Source organism: Bombina bombina, chromosome 2 (assembly GCF_027579735.1).
Source record: "Bombina bombina isolate aBomBom1 chromosome 2, aBomBom1.pri, whole genome shotgun sequence".
Classification (NCBI taxonomy): Eukaryota; Metazoa; Chordata; class Amphibia; order Anura; family Bombinatoridae; genus Bombina; species Bombina bombina.
This window is the reverse complement of record NC_069500.1, coordinates 341,542,902-341,560,831: the sequence shown is the minus strand read 5'-3', so window position 1 is coordinate 341,560,831 and position 17,930 is coordinate 341,542,902. Positions and strand designations below refer to the sequence as shown.

At 41.1% G+C, this 17,930-nt stretch overlaps 1 protein-coding gene across 1 annotated transcript in view; it reads right to left on the bottom strand.

Annotated features, from left to right (window-relative positions):
* The window catches only part of HECTD4 (HECT domain E3 ubiquitin protein ligase 4), a 666,929-nt gene that overhangs the window by 10,703 nt on the left and 638,296 nt on the right, over positions 1-17,930 (bottom strand). Inside the window, exons 69-71 of the mRNA XM_053699752.1 lie at positions 2,011-2,177; positions 907-1,102; positions 511-733 (exon numbers count right to left, since the gene is read on the bottom strand). Of these exons, the coding sequence (XP_053555727.1) occupies positions 511-733; positions 907-1,102; positions 2,011-2,177 (586 nt within the window). The remainder of the gene's footprint in view (positions 1-510; positions 734-906; positions 1,103-2,010; positions 2,178-17,930) is intronic.

The following is a 17,930-nucleotide window of genomic DNA, read 5'->3' as shown; positions in this document are numbered from 1 at the left end:
TAGTATTACATTTGGGTGATGGGGGAATTTAAATTTCTTGCTCTTTTGTGGTTAAAAAATTGAAATGTGTGTGTGTTTGTGTGCAAGTTCTATATGTGCTACAAGATGGTGCTTCACGGATTCATTACCCTCCAGGCTACAACACCCAGTCCAAAATGACAAGAACCTGAAAAACAACATTTAACATTGAATGGTTTGACAAATAAAACTATAACCGCATTAATGTGCAACTATATTTATCAGTATGTATATTATACTATTGTATTGAGAATACACTCCATAGATTACAGTCCTTCAATCCTTCCCTTTCATTTTGCCTGATAATAAATTAATCCCTCAAAAAAGACATAACACCGACTACAAATTTACCATAATTCGCTCAAAGTGCACTATGTTATAGGTAAAATGTAAAATCTTTTACCTCACATCTGCTGGAGCATTTTTTTGCTTTGTTACTATATCACTACAAATGTATACAGAGCAAAGATGTGTCACTTTGATTTGCTTTACCTGCTGCCCCATCAGGTGGTGCAATTTTCATGGGATAAGGCGGAACATGTGCAGTGTCTGGTCCTCCATCTTTACAAGGGCAAGTGAAGGGAATGCGCTCCTGATTGCAGGAAAATTTGATGAACTTACAAAGTTCTTCCTGAGTAAACATCTCCAGTGCTGACCAGAAAAACTCTATGTGCTGATCAGTCTCCATCAAACCCACTTGATACATGGTGTGAGCCTGTGGGGTGAGAAGGAGAAGATTCTTGTTATAGGTTCTCAATGAATGGGACATTTTCTAAAACAACTATGAATCTAGTCCTTTCATAGCTGTTAAAAAACATTTTATTGCTATATATAAGAAGATCCTCTGGCAGCTACAGCACAATATATTTAATTCTGTTGCTCCTGTACCTTAAGGAATTCAAGATTGATGTAAGGTAGTCCACATGTCCTGAGCTCCATTTCTAGGGCTGTTAAGGTGGTTAAGAGCTGGAGTGGGATGATGGAGCCCAGACCAGCTTTGACTGCAGTCATGCACTCAACATTCTTTAGCTCACGCATACGTAGATTACGAATTGCTGTTGAATAAATATCCTTGTTCTCCCAGCTAGAAGACAAATGTATAAACACAACACATGTATAGTTATAAATTATAATGAATGATCTCAAGGGTTCCTATCTCGAATAATAAAAGAAATGGACAGTTCTTGTAAGAAAATTATAGGACGTTTGTTTATCAACTCTTTTGCAATCTATCTGTATGTGCCAGAAGCAAATCTCTCTTCTTGTCTACATTACATCTATATAAACAGATATTTGCTTCTTTCCTGGAAAGTTGCCTTCTGTACTGCTACTTTTTTTTCCATATTTTGTCACTTTTTCCATTTATTTACAAAATGAATTTTGGATTTGGTATACCCTTTGCATACAAATCTTTATCACATTACATTATATATTTAATACAGCTAATCTTTGAAATGGAAGTAAGAGACAAGGTTAAAAAATAAGCAATAAGAATGTTTCTGGGGGTGAATGCGATATATGTCTTGGATCATACAGGGTCACTAGAGCAAGGTGCCGGAAAAGTCACAAAGTGAGGAGTAGAATACAAGAGAAAAGTACTGTGGCTATAATTAAAAAGTTCACAAACTGTTCGTAACATACAAGGATTGCACAGTGTTCAAAGGAGTTGTACTGGCTCTGTTTACATAGACATACATAACAATTAATAAGTATATGCTATTGGAAGGAAGTAGTATGTGAATATGTGTTGTTAGAAAGTCTCAGGGACTGTATACAGGACTCACACTAATCCATTGAACTTAAACAGTGAATAAGACCCCGTTTTCACCTCCCTGGTGACATTTCTTCACACTTGCAATCTTAGAGCTTCATGACGTCTTATTAATACACTGCAAATATTTTGTATTGTGTATGTGCATGTAGATACAGGGCAGCATGGTACATTTGTGCTTACTCTCTGTATATAAAGTTGCATTAAACACATATACTCACACTACAGGGATGTGTCTGCCCTTTGTGCACAGCTCTACTTCTTCTCCTGTCATGGTCATATATGTAAATTTGCAGCTTGGTTTGTTGGGAGATTCAGGGCTCTCTGTGGCAAGATGGGGAGAGGCAATTTCAGAACAGAGAACTTCCAGCTCAGCCTCATCATTCACCTGTTGATACAAACAAAAAAGGATCATTGACTATTGAACAACTTCAGTGATAAGCCATGTTAACATTACACCAAGTGTCTGTAAAATAAGCCAATTAAAAACACAATGAATGCTTACCTGATAAATTCATTTATTTCATGGTGGTAGGAGTCCAAAAACATAATTTATGCTTACCTGATAAATTTATTTCTCTTGTAGTGTATCCAGTCCACGGATCATCCATTACTTGTGGGATATTCTCCTTCCCAACAGGAAGTTGCAAGAGGATCACCCACAGCAGAGCTGCTATATAGCTCCTCCCCTAACTGTCATATCCAGTCATTCGACCGAAAACAAACAGAGAAAGGAGAAACCATAGGGTGCAGTGGTGACTGTAGTTTAATTAAAATTTAGATCTGCCTTAAAAGGACAGGGCGGGCCGTGGACTGGATACACTACAAGAGAAATAAATTTATCAGGTAAGCATAAATTATGTTTTCTCTTGTTAAGTGTATCCAGTCCACGGATCATCCATTACTTGTGGGATACCAATACCAAAGCTAAAGTACACGGATGATGGGAGGGACAAGGCAGGATTAAGCGGAAGGAACCACTGCCCGAAGAACCTTTCTCCCAAAAACAGCCTCCGAAGAAGCAAAAGTATCAAATTTGTAAAATTTTGAAAAAGTGTGAAGCGAAGACCAAGTCGCAGCCTTGCAAATCTGTTCAACAGAGGCCTCATTTTTGAAGGCCCAGGTGGAAGCCACAGCTCTAGTAGAATAAGCTGTAATCCTTTCAGGGAGCTGCTGTCCAGCAGTCTCATAGGCTAGGCGTATTACGCTCCAAAGCCAAAAGGACAGAGAGGTTGCCGAAGCTTTTTTACCTCTCCTCTGTCCAGAGTAAACGACAAACAGGGAAGATGTTTGACGAAAATCCTTAGTAGCTTGTAAGTAAAACTTCAAGGCACGGACTACGTCCAGATTATGTAAAAGACGTTCCTTCTTTGAAGAAGGATTAGGACACAATGATGGAACAAGAATCTCTTGATTGATATTCTTGTTAGAAACCACCTTAGGTAAAAACCCAGGTTTGGTACGCAGAACTACCTTATCTGCATGAAAAATCAGATAAGGAGAATCAGATTGTAAGGAAGATAGCTCAGAGACTCTCCGAGCCGAGGAAATAGCCATCAAAAACAGAACTTTCCAAGATAAAAGTTTAATATCAATGGAATGAAGGGGTTCAAACGGAACTCCTTGAAGAACTTTAAGAACCAAGTTTAAGCTCCACGGAGGAGCAACAGGTTTAAACACAGGCTTAATTCTAACCAAAGCCTGGCAAAATGCCTGAAAGTCTGGAACCTCTGCCAGACGCTTGTGCAAAAGAATAGACAGAGCAGAAATCTGTCCCTTTAAGGAACTAGCTGATAATCCTTTGTCCAAGCCCTCTTGGAGAAAAGACAATATTCTAGGAATCCTAACCTTACTCCATGAGTAATTCTTGGATTCACACCAATAAGGATATTTACTCCATATCTTGTGGTAGATTTTCCTGGTAACAGGCTTTCGTGCCTGTATTAAGGTATCAATGACTGACTCGGAGAAGCCACGCTTTGATAGAATCAAGCGTTCAATCTCCATGCAGTCAGTCTCAGAGAAATTAGATTTGGATGATTGAAAGGACCTTGTATCAGAAGGTCCTGTCTTAGAGGCAGAGTCCATGGTGGAAAGGATGACATGTCCACTAGGTCTGCATACCAAGTCCTGCGTGGCCACGCAGGTGCTATCAGAATCACTGATGCTCTCTCCTGTTTGATTTTGGCAATCAGTCGAGGGAGCAGAGGAAACGGTGGAAACACATAAGCCAGGTTGAAGAACCAAGGCGCTGCTAGAGCATCTATCAGCGTCGCTTCTGGGTCCCTGGACCTGGATCCGTAACAAGGGAGCTTGGCGTTCTGGCGAGATGCCATGAGATCCAACTCTGGTTTGCCCCAACGATGAATCAATTGAGCAAACACCTCCGGATGGAGTTCCCACTCCCCCGGATGGAAAGTCTGACTTAGAAAATCCGCCTCCCAGTTCTCCACGCCTGGGATATGGATTGCTGACAGGTGGCAAGAGTGGTACTCTGCCCAGCGAATTATTTTTGAGACTTCTAACATCGCTAGGGAACTCCTGGTTCCCCCTTGATGGTTGATGTAAGCCACAGTCGTGATGTTGTCCGACTGAAATCTGATGAACCTCAGTGTTGCTGAGACCAAGCCAGAAGAGCATTGAATATCGCTCTTAACTCCAGAATATTTATTGGAAGGAGTTTCTCCTCCTGAGTCCACGATCCCTGTGCCTTCTGGGAGTTCCAGACTGCACCCCAACCTAGAAGGCTGGCATCTGTTGTTACAATTGTCCAATCTGGCCTGCGAAAGGTCATACCCTTGGACAGGTGGACCCGAGACAACCACCAGAGAAGAGAATCTCTGGTCTCTTGATCCAGATTTAGCAGAGGGGACAAATCTGTGTAATCCCCATTCCACTGACTCAGCATGCATAATTGCAGCGGTCTGAGATGTAGGCGCGCAAATGGCACTATGTCCATTGCCGCTACCATTAAGCCGATTACCTCCATACACTGAGCCACCGAAGGGCGCGGAATGGAGTGAAGAACACGGCAAGCATTTAGAAGTTTTGATAACCTTGACTCCGTCAGGTAAATTTTCATTTCTACAGAATCTATAAGAGTCCCTAAGAAGGAGACTCTTGTGAGTGGGGATAGAGAACTCTTTTCCTCGTTCACTTTCCACCCGTGCGACCTCAGAAATGCCAAAACTATCTCTGTATGAGACTTGGCAACTTGAAAGTTTGACGCCTGTATCAGGATGTCGTCTAGATACGGAGCTACCGCTATGCCTCGCGGTCTAAGAACCGCCAGAAGTGAGCCCAGAACCTTTGTAAAGATTCTCGGGGCTGTAGCCAACCAGAAGGGAAGAGCTACAAATTGGTAATGCCTGTCTAGAAAGGCAAACCTTAGAAACCGATGATGGTCTTTGTGAATCGGTATGTGAAGGTAGGCATCCTTTAGGTCCACTGTGGTCATGTACTGACCCTCTTGGATCATGGGTAGGATGGTCCGAATAGTTTCCATTTTGAAAGATGAAAGAATTTGTTTAAGATTTTTAGATCCAAAATTGGTCTGAAGGTTCCCTCTTTTTTGGGAACCACAAACAGATTTGAATAAAAACCCTGTCCTTGTTCCGTCCGCGGAACTGGATGGATCACTCCCATAATTAGGAGGTCTTGCACACAGCGTAGGAATGCCTCTTTCTTTATCTGATTTGCAGATAGCCTTGAAAGATGAAATCTCCCTTGTGGAGGGGAAGCTTTGAAGTCCAGAAGATATCCCTGAGATATGATCTTGAACATCTCTTGCCCATGTCTGGGCAAAGAGAGAAAGTCTGCCCCCTACTAGATCCGTTGCCGGATAGGGGGCCGTTCCTTCATGCTGTCTTAGAGGCAGCAGCAGGCTTTCTGGCCTGCTTGCCTTTGTTCCAGGACTGGTTAGGTTTCCAGGCCTGCTTAGATTGAGCAAATGTTCCCTCTTGCTTTGAAGCGGAGGAAGCTGATGCTGCACCTGCCTTGAAATTTCAAAAGGCACGAAAATTAGACTGTTTGGCCTTTGCTTTGGCCCTGTCCTGAGGAAGGGTATGACCCTTACCTCCAGTAATGTCAGCAATAATTTCCTTCAAACCAGGCCCGAATAAGGTCTGCCCCTTGAAAGGAATGCTGAGTAATTTAGACTTCGAAGTCACGTCAGCTGACCAGGATTTAAGCCATAGCGCCCTATGCGCCTGGATGGCGAATCCGGAATTCTTAGCCGTTAGTTTAGTCAAATGAACAATGGCATCAGAAACAAATGAGTTAGCTAGCTTAAGTGTTCTAAGCTTGTCAATAATTTCAGTCAATGGAGCTGTATGGATGGCCTCTTCCAGGGCCTCAAACCAGAATGCCGCCGCGGCCGTGACAGGCGCTATGCATGCAAGGGGCTGTAAAAAGCACAACTGTCCTCAACCGGGATAGTGGTACGCTTTGCTAAAGTAGAAACTGCTCCCTCCACCTTAGGGATGTCTGCCATAAGTCCCGTGTAGTGGCATCTATTGGAAACATTTTTCTAAATATAGGAGGTGGGGAAAAAGGCACACCCGGTCTATCCCACTCCTTGCTAATAATTTCTGTAAGCCTTTTAGGTATAGGAAAAACATCAGTACACACCGGCACCGCATAGTACTTATCCAGCCTACACAATTTCTCTGGTACTGCAACTGTGTTACAGTCATTCAGAGCAGCTAATACCTCCCCAAGCAATACACGGAGGTTCTCAAGCTTAAATTTAAAATTAGAAATCTCTGAATCAGGTTTCCCCAAATCAGAGACGTCACCCACAGACTGAAGCTCTCCGTCCTCATGATCTGTATATTGTGACGCAGTATCAGACATGGCCCTTACAGCATCTGCGCGCTCTGTATTTCTCCTAACCCCAGAGCAATTGCGCTTGCCTCTTAATTCAGGCAACCTGGATAATACCTCTGACAGGGTATTATTCATGATTGCAGCCATGTCCTGCAAGGTAATCGCTATGGGTGTCCCTGATGTAATTGGCGCCATATTAGCGTGCATCCCCTGAGCGGGAGACGAAGGGTCTGACACGTGGGGAGAGTTAGTCGGCATAACTTCCCCCTCGTCAGAATCTTCTGGTGATATTTCTTTTATAGTTAAAGACTGATCTTTACTGTTTAAGGTGAAATCAATACATTTAGTACACATTCTCCTATGGGGCTCCACCATGGCTTTCAAACATAATGAACAAGTTGTTTCCTCTGTGTCAGACATGTTTAAACAGACTAGCAATGAGACTAGCAAGCTTGGAAAACACTTTAAACAAGTTTACAAGCAATATAAAAAACGTTACTGCACCTTTAAGAAACACAAATTTTTGCCAAAATTTGAAATAACAGTGAAAAAAGGCAGTTACACTAACAAAATTTTTACAGTGTATGTAACAAGTTAGCAGAGCATTGCACCCACTTGCAAATAGATGATTAACCCCTTAATACCAAACACAGAATAATAACTGACAAAAAGGTTTTTTTTTTTTTTTTTTTTTTTTTTAAATAGTCACAACAACTGCCACAGCTCTACTGTGGCTTGTTACCTCCCTCAAAAACGACTTTGAAGCCTTTTGAGCCCTCCAGAGATATCCTGGATCATGCAGGAAGAAGCTGGATGTCTGTGTCTAATTTTTGCTGCACAAAAAAACCCCCTCCCACTCATATTACAACAGTGGAAAGTCAGGAAACTGTTACTAGGCAGAATTCAAGCCAGCCATGTGGAAAAAAACTAGGCCCCAATAAGTTTTATCACCAAACATATATAAAAACGATTAAACATGCCAGCAAACATTTTATATTACATTTTTATAAGAGTATGTATCTCTATTAATAAGCCTGATACCAGTAGCTCTCACTGCATTTAAGGCTTTACTTACATTAGTTCAGTATCAGCAGCATTTTCTAGCAAATTCCATCCCTAGAAAAATATTAACTGCACATACCTTATTGCTGGAAAAACTGCACGCCATTCCCTCTCTGAAGTTACCTCACTCCTCAGAATATGTGAGAACAGCCATGGATCTTAGTTACTTCTGCTAAGATCATAGAAAACGCAGGCAGATTCCTCTTCTAAATACTGCCTGAGATAAACAGTACACTCCGGTACCATTTAAAAATAACAAACTTTTGATTGAAGAATAAACTAAGTATAAAACACCACACTTCCTCTTACGACCTCCATCTTGGTTGAGGCTTGCAAGAGAATGACTGGATAAGACAGTTAGGGGAGGAGCTATATAGCAGCTCTGCTGTGGATGATCCTCTTGCAACTTCCTGTTGGGAAGGAGAATATCCCACAAGTAATGGATGATCCGTGGACTGGATACACTTAACAAGAGAAATCTATTACTCCTGGGAATTACCTACCACTAGGAGGAGGCAAAGATTCCCAAACTCCAAGAGCTATATAAAATCCCTCCCACCTCACAGGAACCTCAGTTTAACATATAGCCAATCAAAATGATGTAGGAAAATACATTAGAGAAATAATAAAAGGAGCAGGGAAAAAATATAGGTCGAGGTCTCGTGGACTCTCACCACCATGAAAGAAACGATTTTATCCGGTAAACATAAATTGCGTTTATACAGGTTTTTGAGAGTCCACGATCAATTACTCCTGGGAACTAATACCCAAGCTGTGGCGTCCACGAGTAATGAGACACAAAGGGTTGGATTTAATAAACATCTTTTTCTCCAAGTAAGCCTTATGAATCAAAAGTTTCAACCAAGAGGTTAAAGAAATAGCAGAAATTTTCAGTCCTTTCCTAGAACCAAAAAAGTAAACAAACAAACTAGAAGTTTGTCTGAAATCCTTAGTAGCATCAAGATAATACTTCAATGCTCTAACAACATCCAAATTATGCAAATATCTCTTTGAAGCATTTTTGGGATTAGGACACAAAGAAGGAACAACAAATACCCGACTGACATTGGGCTACATTTCGAATGGAGTAGTAGTTTGTTTTTGCACATTAAAAAGATTAAAATGCTAACCCGACGTGCAAAAAGCAGAACTTGGAATATCGCGACCACGTCAACGTTTTCCTCAAGACTTTAATGGAGCCTGAAAAGTGTAAAAAAAAAAAAAGCCAGAAAAAGTGTAAAAAAAGCCCAAAACAAACTAACACCCTTACTCATGCATGAACCCAATCAAATTTTCTCAAGTGCGCTAACACAACATGAAATATGAATATTTCACATTCCAATTTTCTTCACATAGCAGAATATGTTCTATTTATTCATAAATGCATATTTTTATATAGATTTGATGGTATTTTGGTAAAATATAAATCTATACCTATATACATATATATCATTATATATAGGTATAGATATTTACAGATATATCTAGGAATATCTATTTAAAAATACATAGAACATATTCCCTTATATGAAGAACACTGGAATGTGAAATATTTACAGTATGTACATATATACACACACATATTTAGACATATATATATATATATATATATATATATACACACAGATATTTAGACATGTATATATATATATATATATATATATATATATACAGATATTTAGACATGTATATATATATACAGATATTTAGACATGTATATATATATATATATATATATATATATATACACACACACATATTTAGACATGTATATGTATGTATCACTATGTTAAAGCCCTTTGGAGTCCTTTATTTTTCTAACACATGAGACCTCACATCTTTGAGCCCTTAGATATTATTATTGCAATTTGTTGTATTAATTGTAATTATGAGTGTAACTTTTAAATCTATAGTTTGAAATAATTTTTATTAAAGTTTTCAATAAAAGCAATAAAGATCAAACTGTATGTTTTCTAACAGTAGTATTTACACATACAGGATGTTCTATAGGTTAATACCTTCATCACAAAAATGAAATCTTCCAATTTATAGAGGGAAACAGTCTATTATAATCTGTTTTTTTGTGGGCTCTTCGCCTTCATAGAACTGGCAGATAGGCCCCTATCCAAACCATCCTATAAGAAGTGCAAAATACTAAGAATTCTAAAAGAATGCAAGGAAAAACCATCAAAAAGAGACATCAAAAAGAATAAAAGCCTTCCAGACTTTATGATAAATCTTCCTAGTCACAGGTTTACAGGCCTAGATTACCAACTACTCAATCTACATGCACTCAAACTTAGAAATTTAAGATCCAGACAGAAAAACGGACCTTGAGACAGAAGTTCTTGTCTAAGCAGAAAAGAAGAAGGATGATTACTGGACATCTGAACTAGATCTGCATACCAAAAGCCTTATCCTGGAAATCACTCTGGGAAGAAGAACCAGAGGAGGAAAAGATAAGCAAGCTGAAATGACCAATGAGTTACTAGAGCATCCACAAACTCTGCCTGAGGGTCCCTGGACCTCTAAAAGTACCTGGGAAGTTTGTCGTTCAAACGAGAAGCCATCAGTTCTATCTCTGGGAGATCCCAAAGACCCAACATCTGGCTGAGCACGTCCTGGTGAAGAGAGCATTCCCCTGGATGCAGAGACTGACAACTGAGAAAATCTGCTTCCCAGTTGTTCACAGCTGGAAAATTAACTGCAGAGACTAGACAGGAATTGGCTTCTGCCCATGAGAGAATACAAAAAACATTTCCCTCATGGTTAGGGAACTGCGGATTACCTGCAAGACTTGCATCTGTAATGATCACAGTCCAGGTAGGACAAGCAAAAGAAGCACCCTGAATAATGAACTGATGATGCAGCGTGCAGCCACTAAGTCAGAGACTGATTTGTGCTGTAAGCCAGAAAAATCTTTTGAGACAGCCGAGTATGATCCAGTCACCACTGACTAAGAATACAAAGCTGAAGAGGTCTCATGTAAAATCAAGCAAATGGAATTGCATATGAAGCTGCAATCAGGACTTCCTTACAAAGAGCAAAAGGAGGAAAAGAAAGAGACTGAAGGTTCAGACAGGCTGACACCAATCTTAGCCTTATCTGATCTGCTAGAGAAAGACTCAGAGACAATCTATTTGAAACCCCAGAAAAGTGACCCTTGTCTAAGGCACCAAAGAACTCTGTGGAAAATTGATCTTCCAACAGTCCTGTTTGTGTGAGATTCTGCTAAAATAAAAGATGGAGCTTGAACCAAGATATCGTCCAGGTAAGAAAACACAGTAATACCCCGAGATCTGATCACAGACAATAGAACACCAAGAACCTTTGTGAAAATTCTAGGAGCTGTAGCCAGACCAAATAGTAGAGGAACGAACTGAAAATGCTCGTCTAGAAAGGCAAACCTCAGAAACTAGTAATGTTCACTGTGAATTAGAACATAATAAGCATCCTTTAAATCTATTGTGGACATAAACTGACCTTGCTGAACAAAAGGCAGAATAGTCTGAATAATTTACATTTTGAAAGTAGGAATTCTGACAAACTTGTTCTGAGCTTTCAGATCCAGAACTGGTCTGAAAGTACCTTCCATCTATGGAACAATGAAGATTTGAATAAAATCCCATACCCTGTTCCAGCAAAGGAACTGGAGCAATCACTCCTATAAGTTTACAGATCTGAAACGGACTGAAAAAAAGCTTGGACCTTTAAGGGATTCTTTGGAACATAAAACAGAAAAAACCTTCCTCTGGGAGGCCTTATTCTGAAACCTATCTTATAACCCTGAGAAACTATATTTAGAACCAAGGGATCTGGAACAGACTAAAAACAAGCTTCCTGAAAAAGGCATAACCTGCCCCCTACCACAGACTCAGGATTGGGGGGCCGCACCTTCATGCAGGCTTGAAGGAAGGGTTTAATTTTTTGGCTTGCTTAGGTCTGTTCCAATTAGCACTAGGCATCCAGACTGGGCCATAGGTGCTTTGCTTCTGAGAGGAGAAATCAACTTTCTGTTCTTTGTTCTGACGAAAGGAAGGAAAACAATTGGAGGCTTAAGATTTTCCCTTGGACATCTTGCCCTCCAGTAACAGTAGAAATGATAAAATCCAAATCAGAATCGAACAATTTCTTTCCCTGAAAAGAAAGAGATAAAAGTCTGGATTTAGACAGACCAGTACTTAAAGGGACAGTTTAGTCAAAATTAAACTTTCATGATTCAGATAAGGCATGCAATTTTTAAACAACTTTCAAATTTACTTTTATCATCAAATTTGCGTTGTTCTCTAACCTAGGTATGCTCATATGCTAATTTTGAAGCCCTTGAAGGCCGCCTCTTAACTCAGTGCAATTTGACAGTTTTCTTTAAGCTAGCCAGGGCTAGTTCATGTGTGCCATAAAGATAGCATTGTGCTCACTCCCGTGGCGTTACCTAAGAGTCAGCACTGATTGGCTAAAATGCAAGTCTGTCAAAAGAACTGAAATAAGGGGGCAATCTGCAGAGGCTTAGATACAAGGTAATCACAGAGGTAAAAAGTATACTAATATAGCTGTGTTGGTTATGCAAAACTGGGTAATGGGTAATAAAAGGATTATCTATCTTTTTAAACAATACAAATTCTGGAGTAGACTATCCCTTTAAGCCATAAAGGTCTTCTTGAAAGCACTGCTGCTATGGACATGTTTTTAACAATAATCTTAACAATGTGAAATATAGCATCACATATAAAAGAATTAGCACTTTTGAGCAGCCACAAGAGGTTCCAAAAACTCTTCACTAGCAGGCTCATTAGAAAACTGCTCTGAAACACTAGTTAACCAGTAAGAAGCAGCAGCTGCTACATCAGCAATAGAGATAGCTGGCCTAAACAAATAACCTGCTTGCAGAAAGGTCCATCTATGAAAGCATTATAACTTCCTATCTAAAGGGCACTAAAAAGAAGTAATGTCTTCCAAAGGGATATAAGTATGCTTTAGCAAGAGTAGAAATGGCCCCATCTACTTTAGGGACAGTCTCCCACAGTTCAATATTAGAGGCAGGTAAGGAGTATAACTTCTTAAACCTTGCAGAAGTATTAAAAGAATTACCTGGCTTAGACCATTTCCTAGAAACAATTTGAGAAACTGCATGGAAAAGGAAAAACCTCAGGGCTTTTAGCAACAATTTTAAAGACTAAATCTAACCTCTGGAGTTTTAGCAACAGTTTTAAAGACTGAATCTACATGGTTACAAGGCTTTTCCCCAGAACCCGGAGTCCTTAACCCCTAAAAAGTAAGAAAAATCTCTTTTAAAAGTAAACAAATATGTTTGACATTAAATTAAACATTTTTTAAAGAGAGGATGAATCACGTTCAACATCAGAAGAAGATTCCTCAGAGGAAACTTCTCCTTCTGAAGACACAACAGGATTATCTCTAGCCTCATAAGGCACAGCACTCGTAGAAGGTAAATTCTGAACTGACCGTTTAACATTTACTTGAAGGTGGGAGAGGTGCCAACATTTTAGAAATGGTAGATTTGATTAGATCTTTCACACCGGAAGCAAAATCTGTAGAGATTCCCTGTAAGGAACAAACAGAAGATGCAGAAATACCCATAGAAGCAGCATTAAATTGGTAAGAATGCATTAACATTTTAAAAATGAGTTGTATAAATAAGCTGGTGGAGATACTTTGGCTTTTTTTTTTTTTTACAATACACGCTCTTAACATTGGTAGGAAAGTGTTCAGAGGATATAGCTTTTAAGGTAGATTTAGGGAGAGAATCAGAAGGCTCAATTATAGCATTTATACTAAAATAGCATAAATAATTATAACCCCCTAAAAAAACATAATTTATGCTTACATGATAAATTTATTTCTCTTGTAGTGTATCCAGTCCACGGATCATCCATTACTTATGGGATATTCTCCTTCCCAACAGGAAGTTGCAAGAGGATCACCCACAGCAGAGCTGCTATATAGCTCCTCCCCTAATTGTCATATCCAATCATTCGACCGAAAACAAACAGAGAAAGGAGAAACCATAGGGTGCAGTGGTGACTGTAGTTTAATTAAAATTTAGACCTGCCTTAAAAGGACAGGGCGGGCCGTGGACTGGATACACTACAAGAGAAATAAATTTATCAGGTAAGCATAAATTATGTTTTCTCTTGTTAAGTGTATCCAGTCCACGGATCATCTATTACTTATGGGATACCAATACCAAAGCTAAAGAACACGGATGATGGGAGGGACAAGGCAGGATTAAGCGGAAGGAACCACTGCCTGAAGAACCTTTCTCCCAAAAACAGCCTCCGAAGAAGCAAAAGTATCAAATTTGTAAAATTTGGAAAAAGTGTGAAGCGAAGACCAAGTCGCGGCCTTGCAAATCTGTTCAACAGAGGCCTCATTTTTAAAGGCCCAGCTCTAGTGGAATGAGCTGTAATCCTTTCAGGGGTCTGCTGTCCAGCAGTCTCATAGGCTAGGCGTATTATGCTCCGAAGCCAAAAGGAAAGAGAGGTTGCCGAAGCTTTTTGACCTCTCCTCTGTCCAGAGTAAACGACAAACAGGGTAGATGTTTGACGAAAATCTTTAGTAGCTTGTAAGTAAAACTTCAAGGCACGGACTATGTCCAGATTATGTAAAAGACGTTCCATCTTTGAAGAAGGATTAGGACACAATGATGGAACAACAATCTCTTGATTGATATTCTTGTTAGAAACCACCTTAGGTAAAAACCCAGGTTTCGTACGCAGGACTACCTTATCTGCATGAAAAATCAGATAAGGAGAATCACATTGTAAGGCAGATAGCTCAGAGACTCTCCGAGCCGAGGAAATAGCCATCAAAAACAGAACTTTCCAAGATAAAAGTTTAATATCAATGGAATGAAGGGGTTCAAACTGAACTCCTTGAAGAACTTTAAGAACCAAGTTTAAGCTCCACGGGGGAGCAACAGGTTTAAACACAGGCTTAATTCTAACCAAAGCCTGGCAAAATGCCTGGACGTCTGGAACCTCTGCCAAACGCTTGTGCAAAAGAATAGACAGAGCAGAAATCTGTCCCTTTAAGGAACTAGCTGATAATCCTTTGTCCAAGCCCTCTTGGAGAAAAGACAATATTCTAGGAATCCTAACCTTACTCCATGAGTAATTCTTGGATTCACACCAATAAGGATATTTACTCCATATCTTGTGGTAGATTTTCCTGGTAACAGGCTTTCGTGCCTGTATTAAAGTATCAATGACTGACTCGGAGAAGCCACGCTTTGATAGAATCAAGCGTTCAATCTCCATGCAGTCAGTCTCAGAGAAATTAGATTTGGATGATTGAAAGAACCTTGTATCAGAAGGTCCTGTCTTAGAGGCAGAGTCCATGGTGGAAAGGATGACATGTCCACTAGGTCTGCATACCAAGTCCTGCATGGCCACGCAGGTGCTATCAGAATCACTGATGCTCTCTCCTGTTTGATTTTGGCAATCAGTCGAGGGAGCAGAGGAAACGGTGGAAACACATAAGCCAGGTTGAAGAACCAAGGCGCTGCTAGAGCATCTATCAGCGTCGCTTCTGGGTCCCTGGACCTGGATCCGTAACAAGGAAGCTTGGCGTTCTGGCGAGACGCCATGAGATCCAACTCTGGTTTGCCCCAACGATGAATCAACTGAGCAAACACCTCCGGATGGAGTTCCCACTCCCCCGGATGGAAAGTCTGACGACTTAGAAAATCCGCCTCCCAGTTCTCCACGCCTGGGATATGGATTGCTGACAGGTGGCAAGAGTGGTACTCTGCCCAGCGAATTATTTTTGAGACTTCTAACATCGCTAGGGAACTCCTGGCTCCCCCTTGATGGTTGATGTAAGCCACAGTCGTGATGTTGTCCGACTGAAATCTGATGAACCTCAGTGTTGCTAACTGAGACCAAGCCAGAAGAGCATTGAATATCGCTCTTAACTCCAGAATATTTATTGGAAGGAGTTTCTCCTCCTGAGTCCACGATCCCTGTGCCTTCAGGGAATTCCAGACTGCACCCCAACCTAGAAGGCTGGCATCTGTTGTTACAATTGTCCAATCTGGCCTGCGAAAGGTCATACCCTTGGACAGGTGTACCCGAGACAACCACCAGAGAAGAGAATCTCCGGTCTCTTGATCCAGATTTAGCAGAGGGGACAAATCTGTGTAATCCCCATTCCACTGACTCAGCATGCATAATTGCAGCGGTCTGAGATGAAGGCGCGCAAATGGCACTATGTCCATTGCCACTACCATTAAGCCGATTACCTCCATACACTGAGCTACCGAAGGGCGCGGAATGGAGTGAAGAACACGGCAAGCATTTAGAAGTTTTGATAACCTGGACTCCGTCAGGTAAATTTTCATTTCTACAGAATCTATAAGAGTCCCTAAGAAGGAGACTCTTGTGAGTGGGGATAGAGAACTCTTTTCCTCGTTCACTTTCCACCCGTGCGACCTCAGAAATGCCAGAACTATCTCTGTATGAGACTTGGCAACTTGAAAGCTTGACGCCTGTATCAGGATGTCGTCTAGATACGGAGCCACCGCTATGCCTCGCGGTCTTAGAACCGCCAGAAGTGAGCCCAGAACCTTTGTAAAGATTCTCGGGGCTGTAGCCAACCTGAAGGGAAGAGCTACAAATTGGTAATGCCTGTCTAGAAAGGCAAACCGATGATGATCTTTGTGAATCGGTATGTGAAGGTAGGCATCCTTTAAGTCCACTGTGGTCATGTACTGACCTTCTTGGATCATGGGTAGGATGGTTTCCATTTTGAAAGATGGAACTCTGAGGAATTTGTTTAAGATCTTTAGATCCTAAATTGGTCTGAAGGTTCCCTCTTTTTTGGGAACCACAAACAGATTCGAATAAAAACCCTGTCCTTGTTCCGTCCACGGAACTGGATGGATCACTCCCATAACAAGGAGGTCTTGCACACAGCGTAGGAATGCCTCTTTCTTTATCTGATTTGCAGATAGCCTTAAAAGATGAAATCTCCCTTGTGGAGGGGAAGCTTTGAAGTCCAGAAGATATCCCTGAGATATGATCTCCAACGCCCAGGGATCCCGAACATCTCTTGCCCACGCCTGGGCGAAGAGAGAAAGTCTTCCCCCTACTAGATCCGTCGCCGGATAGGGGGCCGTTCCTTCATGCTGTCTTAGAGGCAGCAGCAGGCTTTCTGGCCTGCTTGCCTTTGTTCCAGGACTGGTTAGGTTTCCAGGCCTGCTTAGATTGAGCAAAAGTTCCCTCTTGTTTTGAAGCGGAGGAAGTTGATGCTGCACCTGCCTTGAAATTTCGAAAGGCACGAAAATTAGACTGTTTGGCCTTTGCTTTGGCCCTGTCCTGAGGAAGGGTGTGACCCTTACCTCCAGTAATGTCAGCAATAATTTCCTTCAAACCAGGCCCGAATAAGGTCTGCCCCTTGAAAGGAATGTTGAGTAATTTAGACTTCGAAGTCACGTCAGCTGACCAGGATTTAAGCTATAGCGCCCTACACGCTTGGATGGCGAATCCGGAATTCTTAGCCGTTAGCTTAGTCAAATGAACAATGGCATCAGAAACAAATGAGTTAGCTAGCTTAAGTGTTCTAAGCTTGTCAATAATTTCAGTCAATGGAGCTGTATGGATGGCCTCTTCCAGGGCCTCAAACCAGAATGCCGCCGCGGCCGTGACAGGCGCAATGCATGCAAGGGGCTGTAAAATAAAACCTTGTTGAATAAACATTTTCTTAAGGTAACCCTCCAATTTTTTATCCATTGGATCTGAAAAAGCACAACTGTCCTCAACCGGGATAGTAGTACGCTTTGCTAAAGTAGAAACTGCTCCCTCCACCTTAGGGACCGTCTGCCATAAGTCCCGTGTAGTGGCGTCTATTGGAAACATTTTTCTAAATATAGGAGGTGGGGAAAAAGGCACACCCGGTCTATCCCACTCCTTGCTAATAATTTCTGTAAGCCTTTTAGGTATAGGAAAAACATCAGTACACACCGGTACCGCATAGTATTTATCCAGCCTACACAATTTCTCTGGTACTGCAACTGTGTTACAGTCATTCAGAGCAGCTAATACCTCCCCAAGCAACACACGGAGGTTCTCAAGCTTAAATTTAAAATTAGAAATCTCTGAATCAGGTTTCCCCGAATCAGAGATGTCACCCACAGACTGAAGCTCTCCGTCCTCATGATCTGCATATTGTGACGCAGTATCAGACATGGCCCTTACAGCATCTGCGCGCTCTGTATTTCTCCTAACCCCAGAGC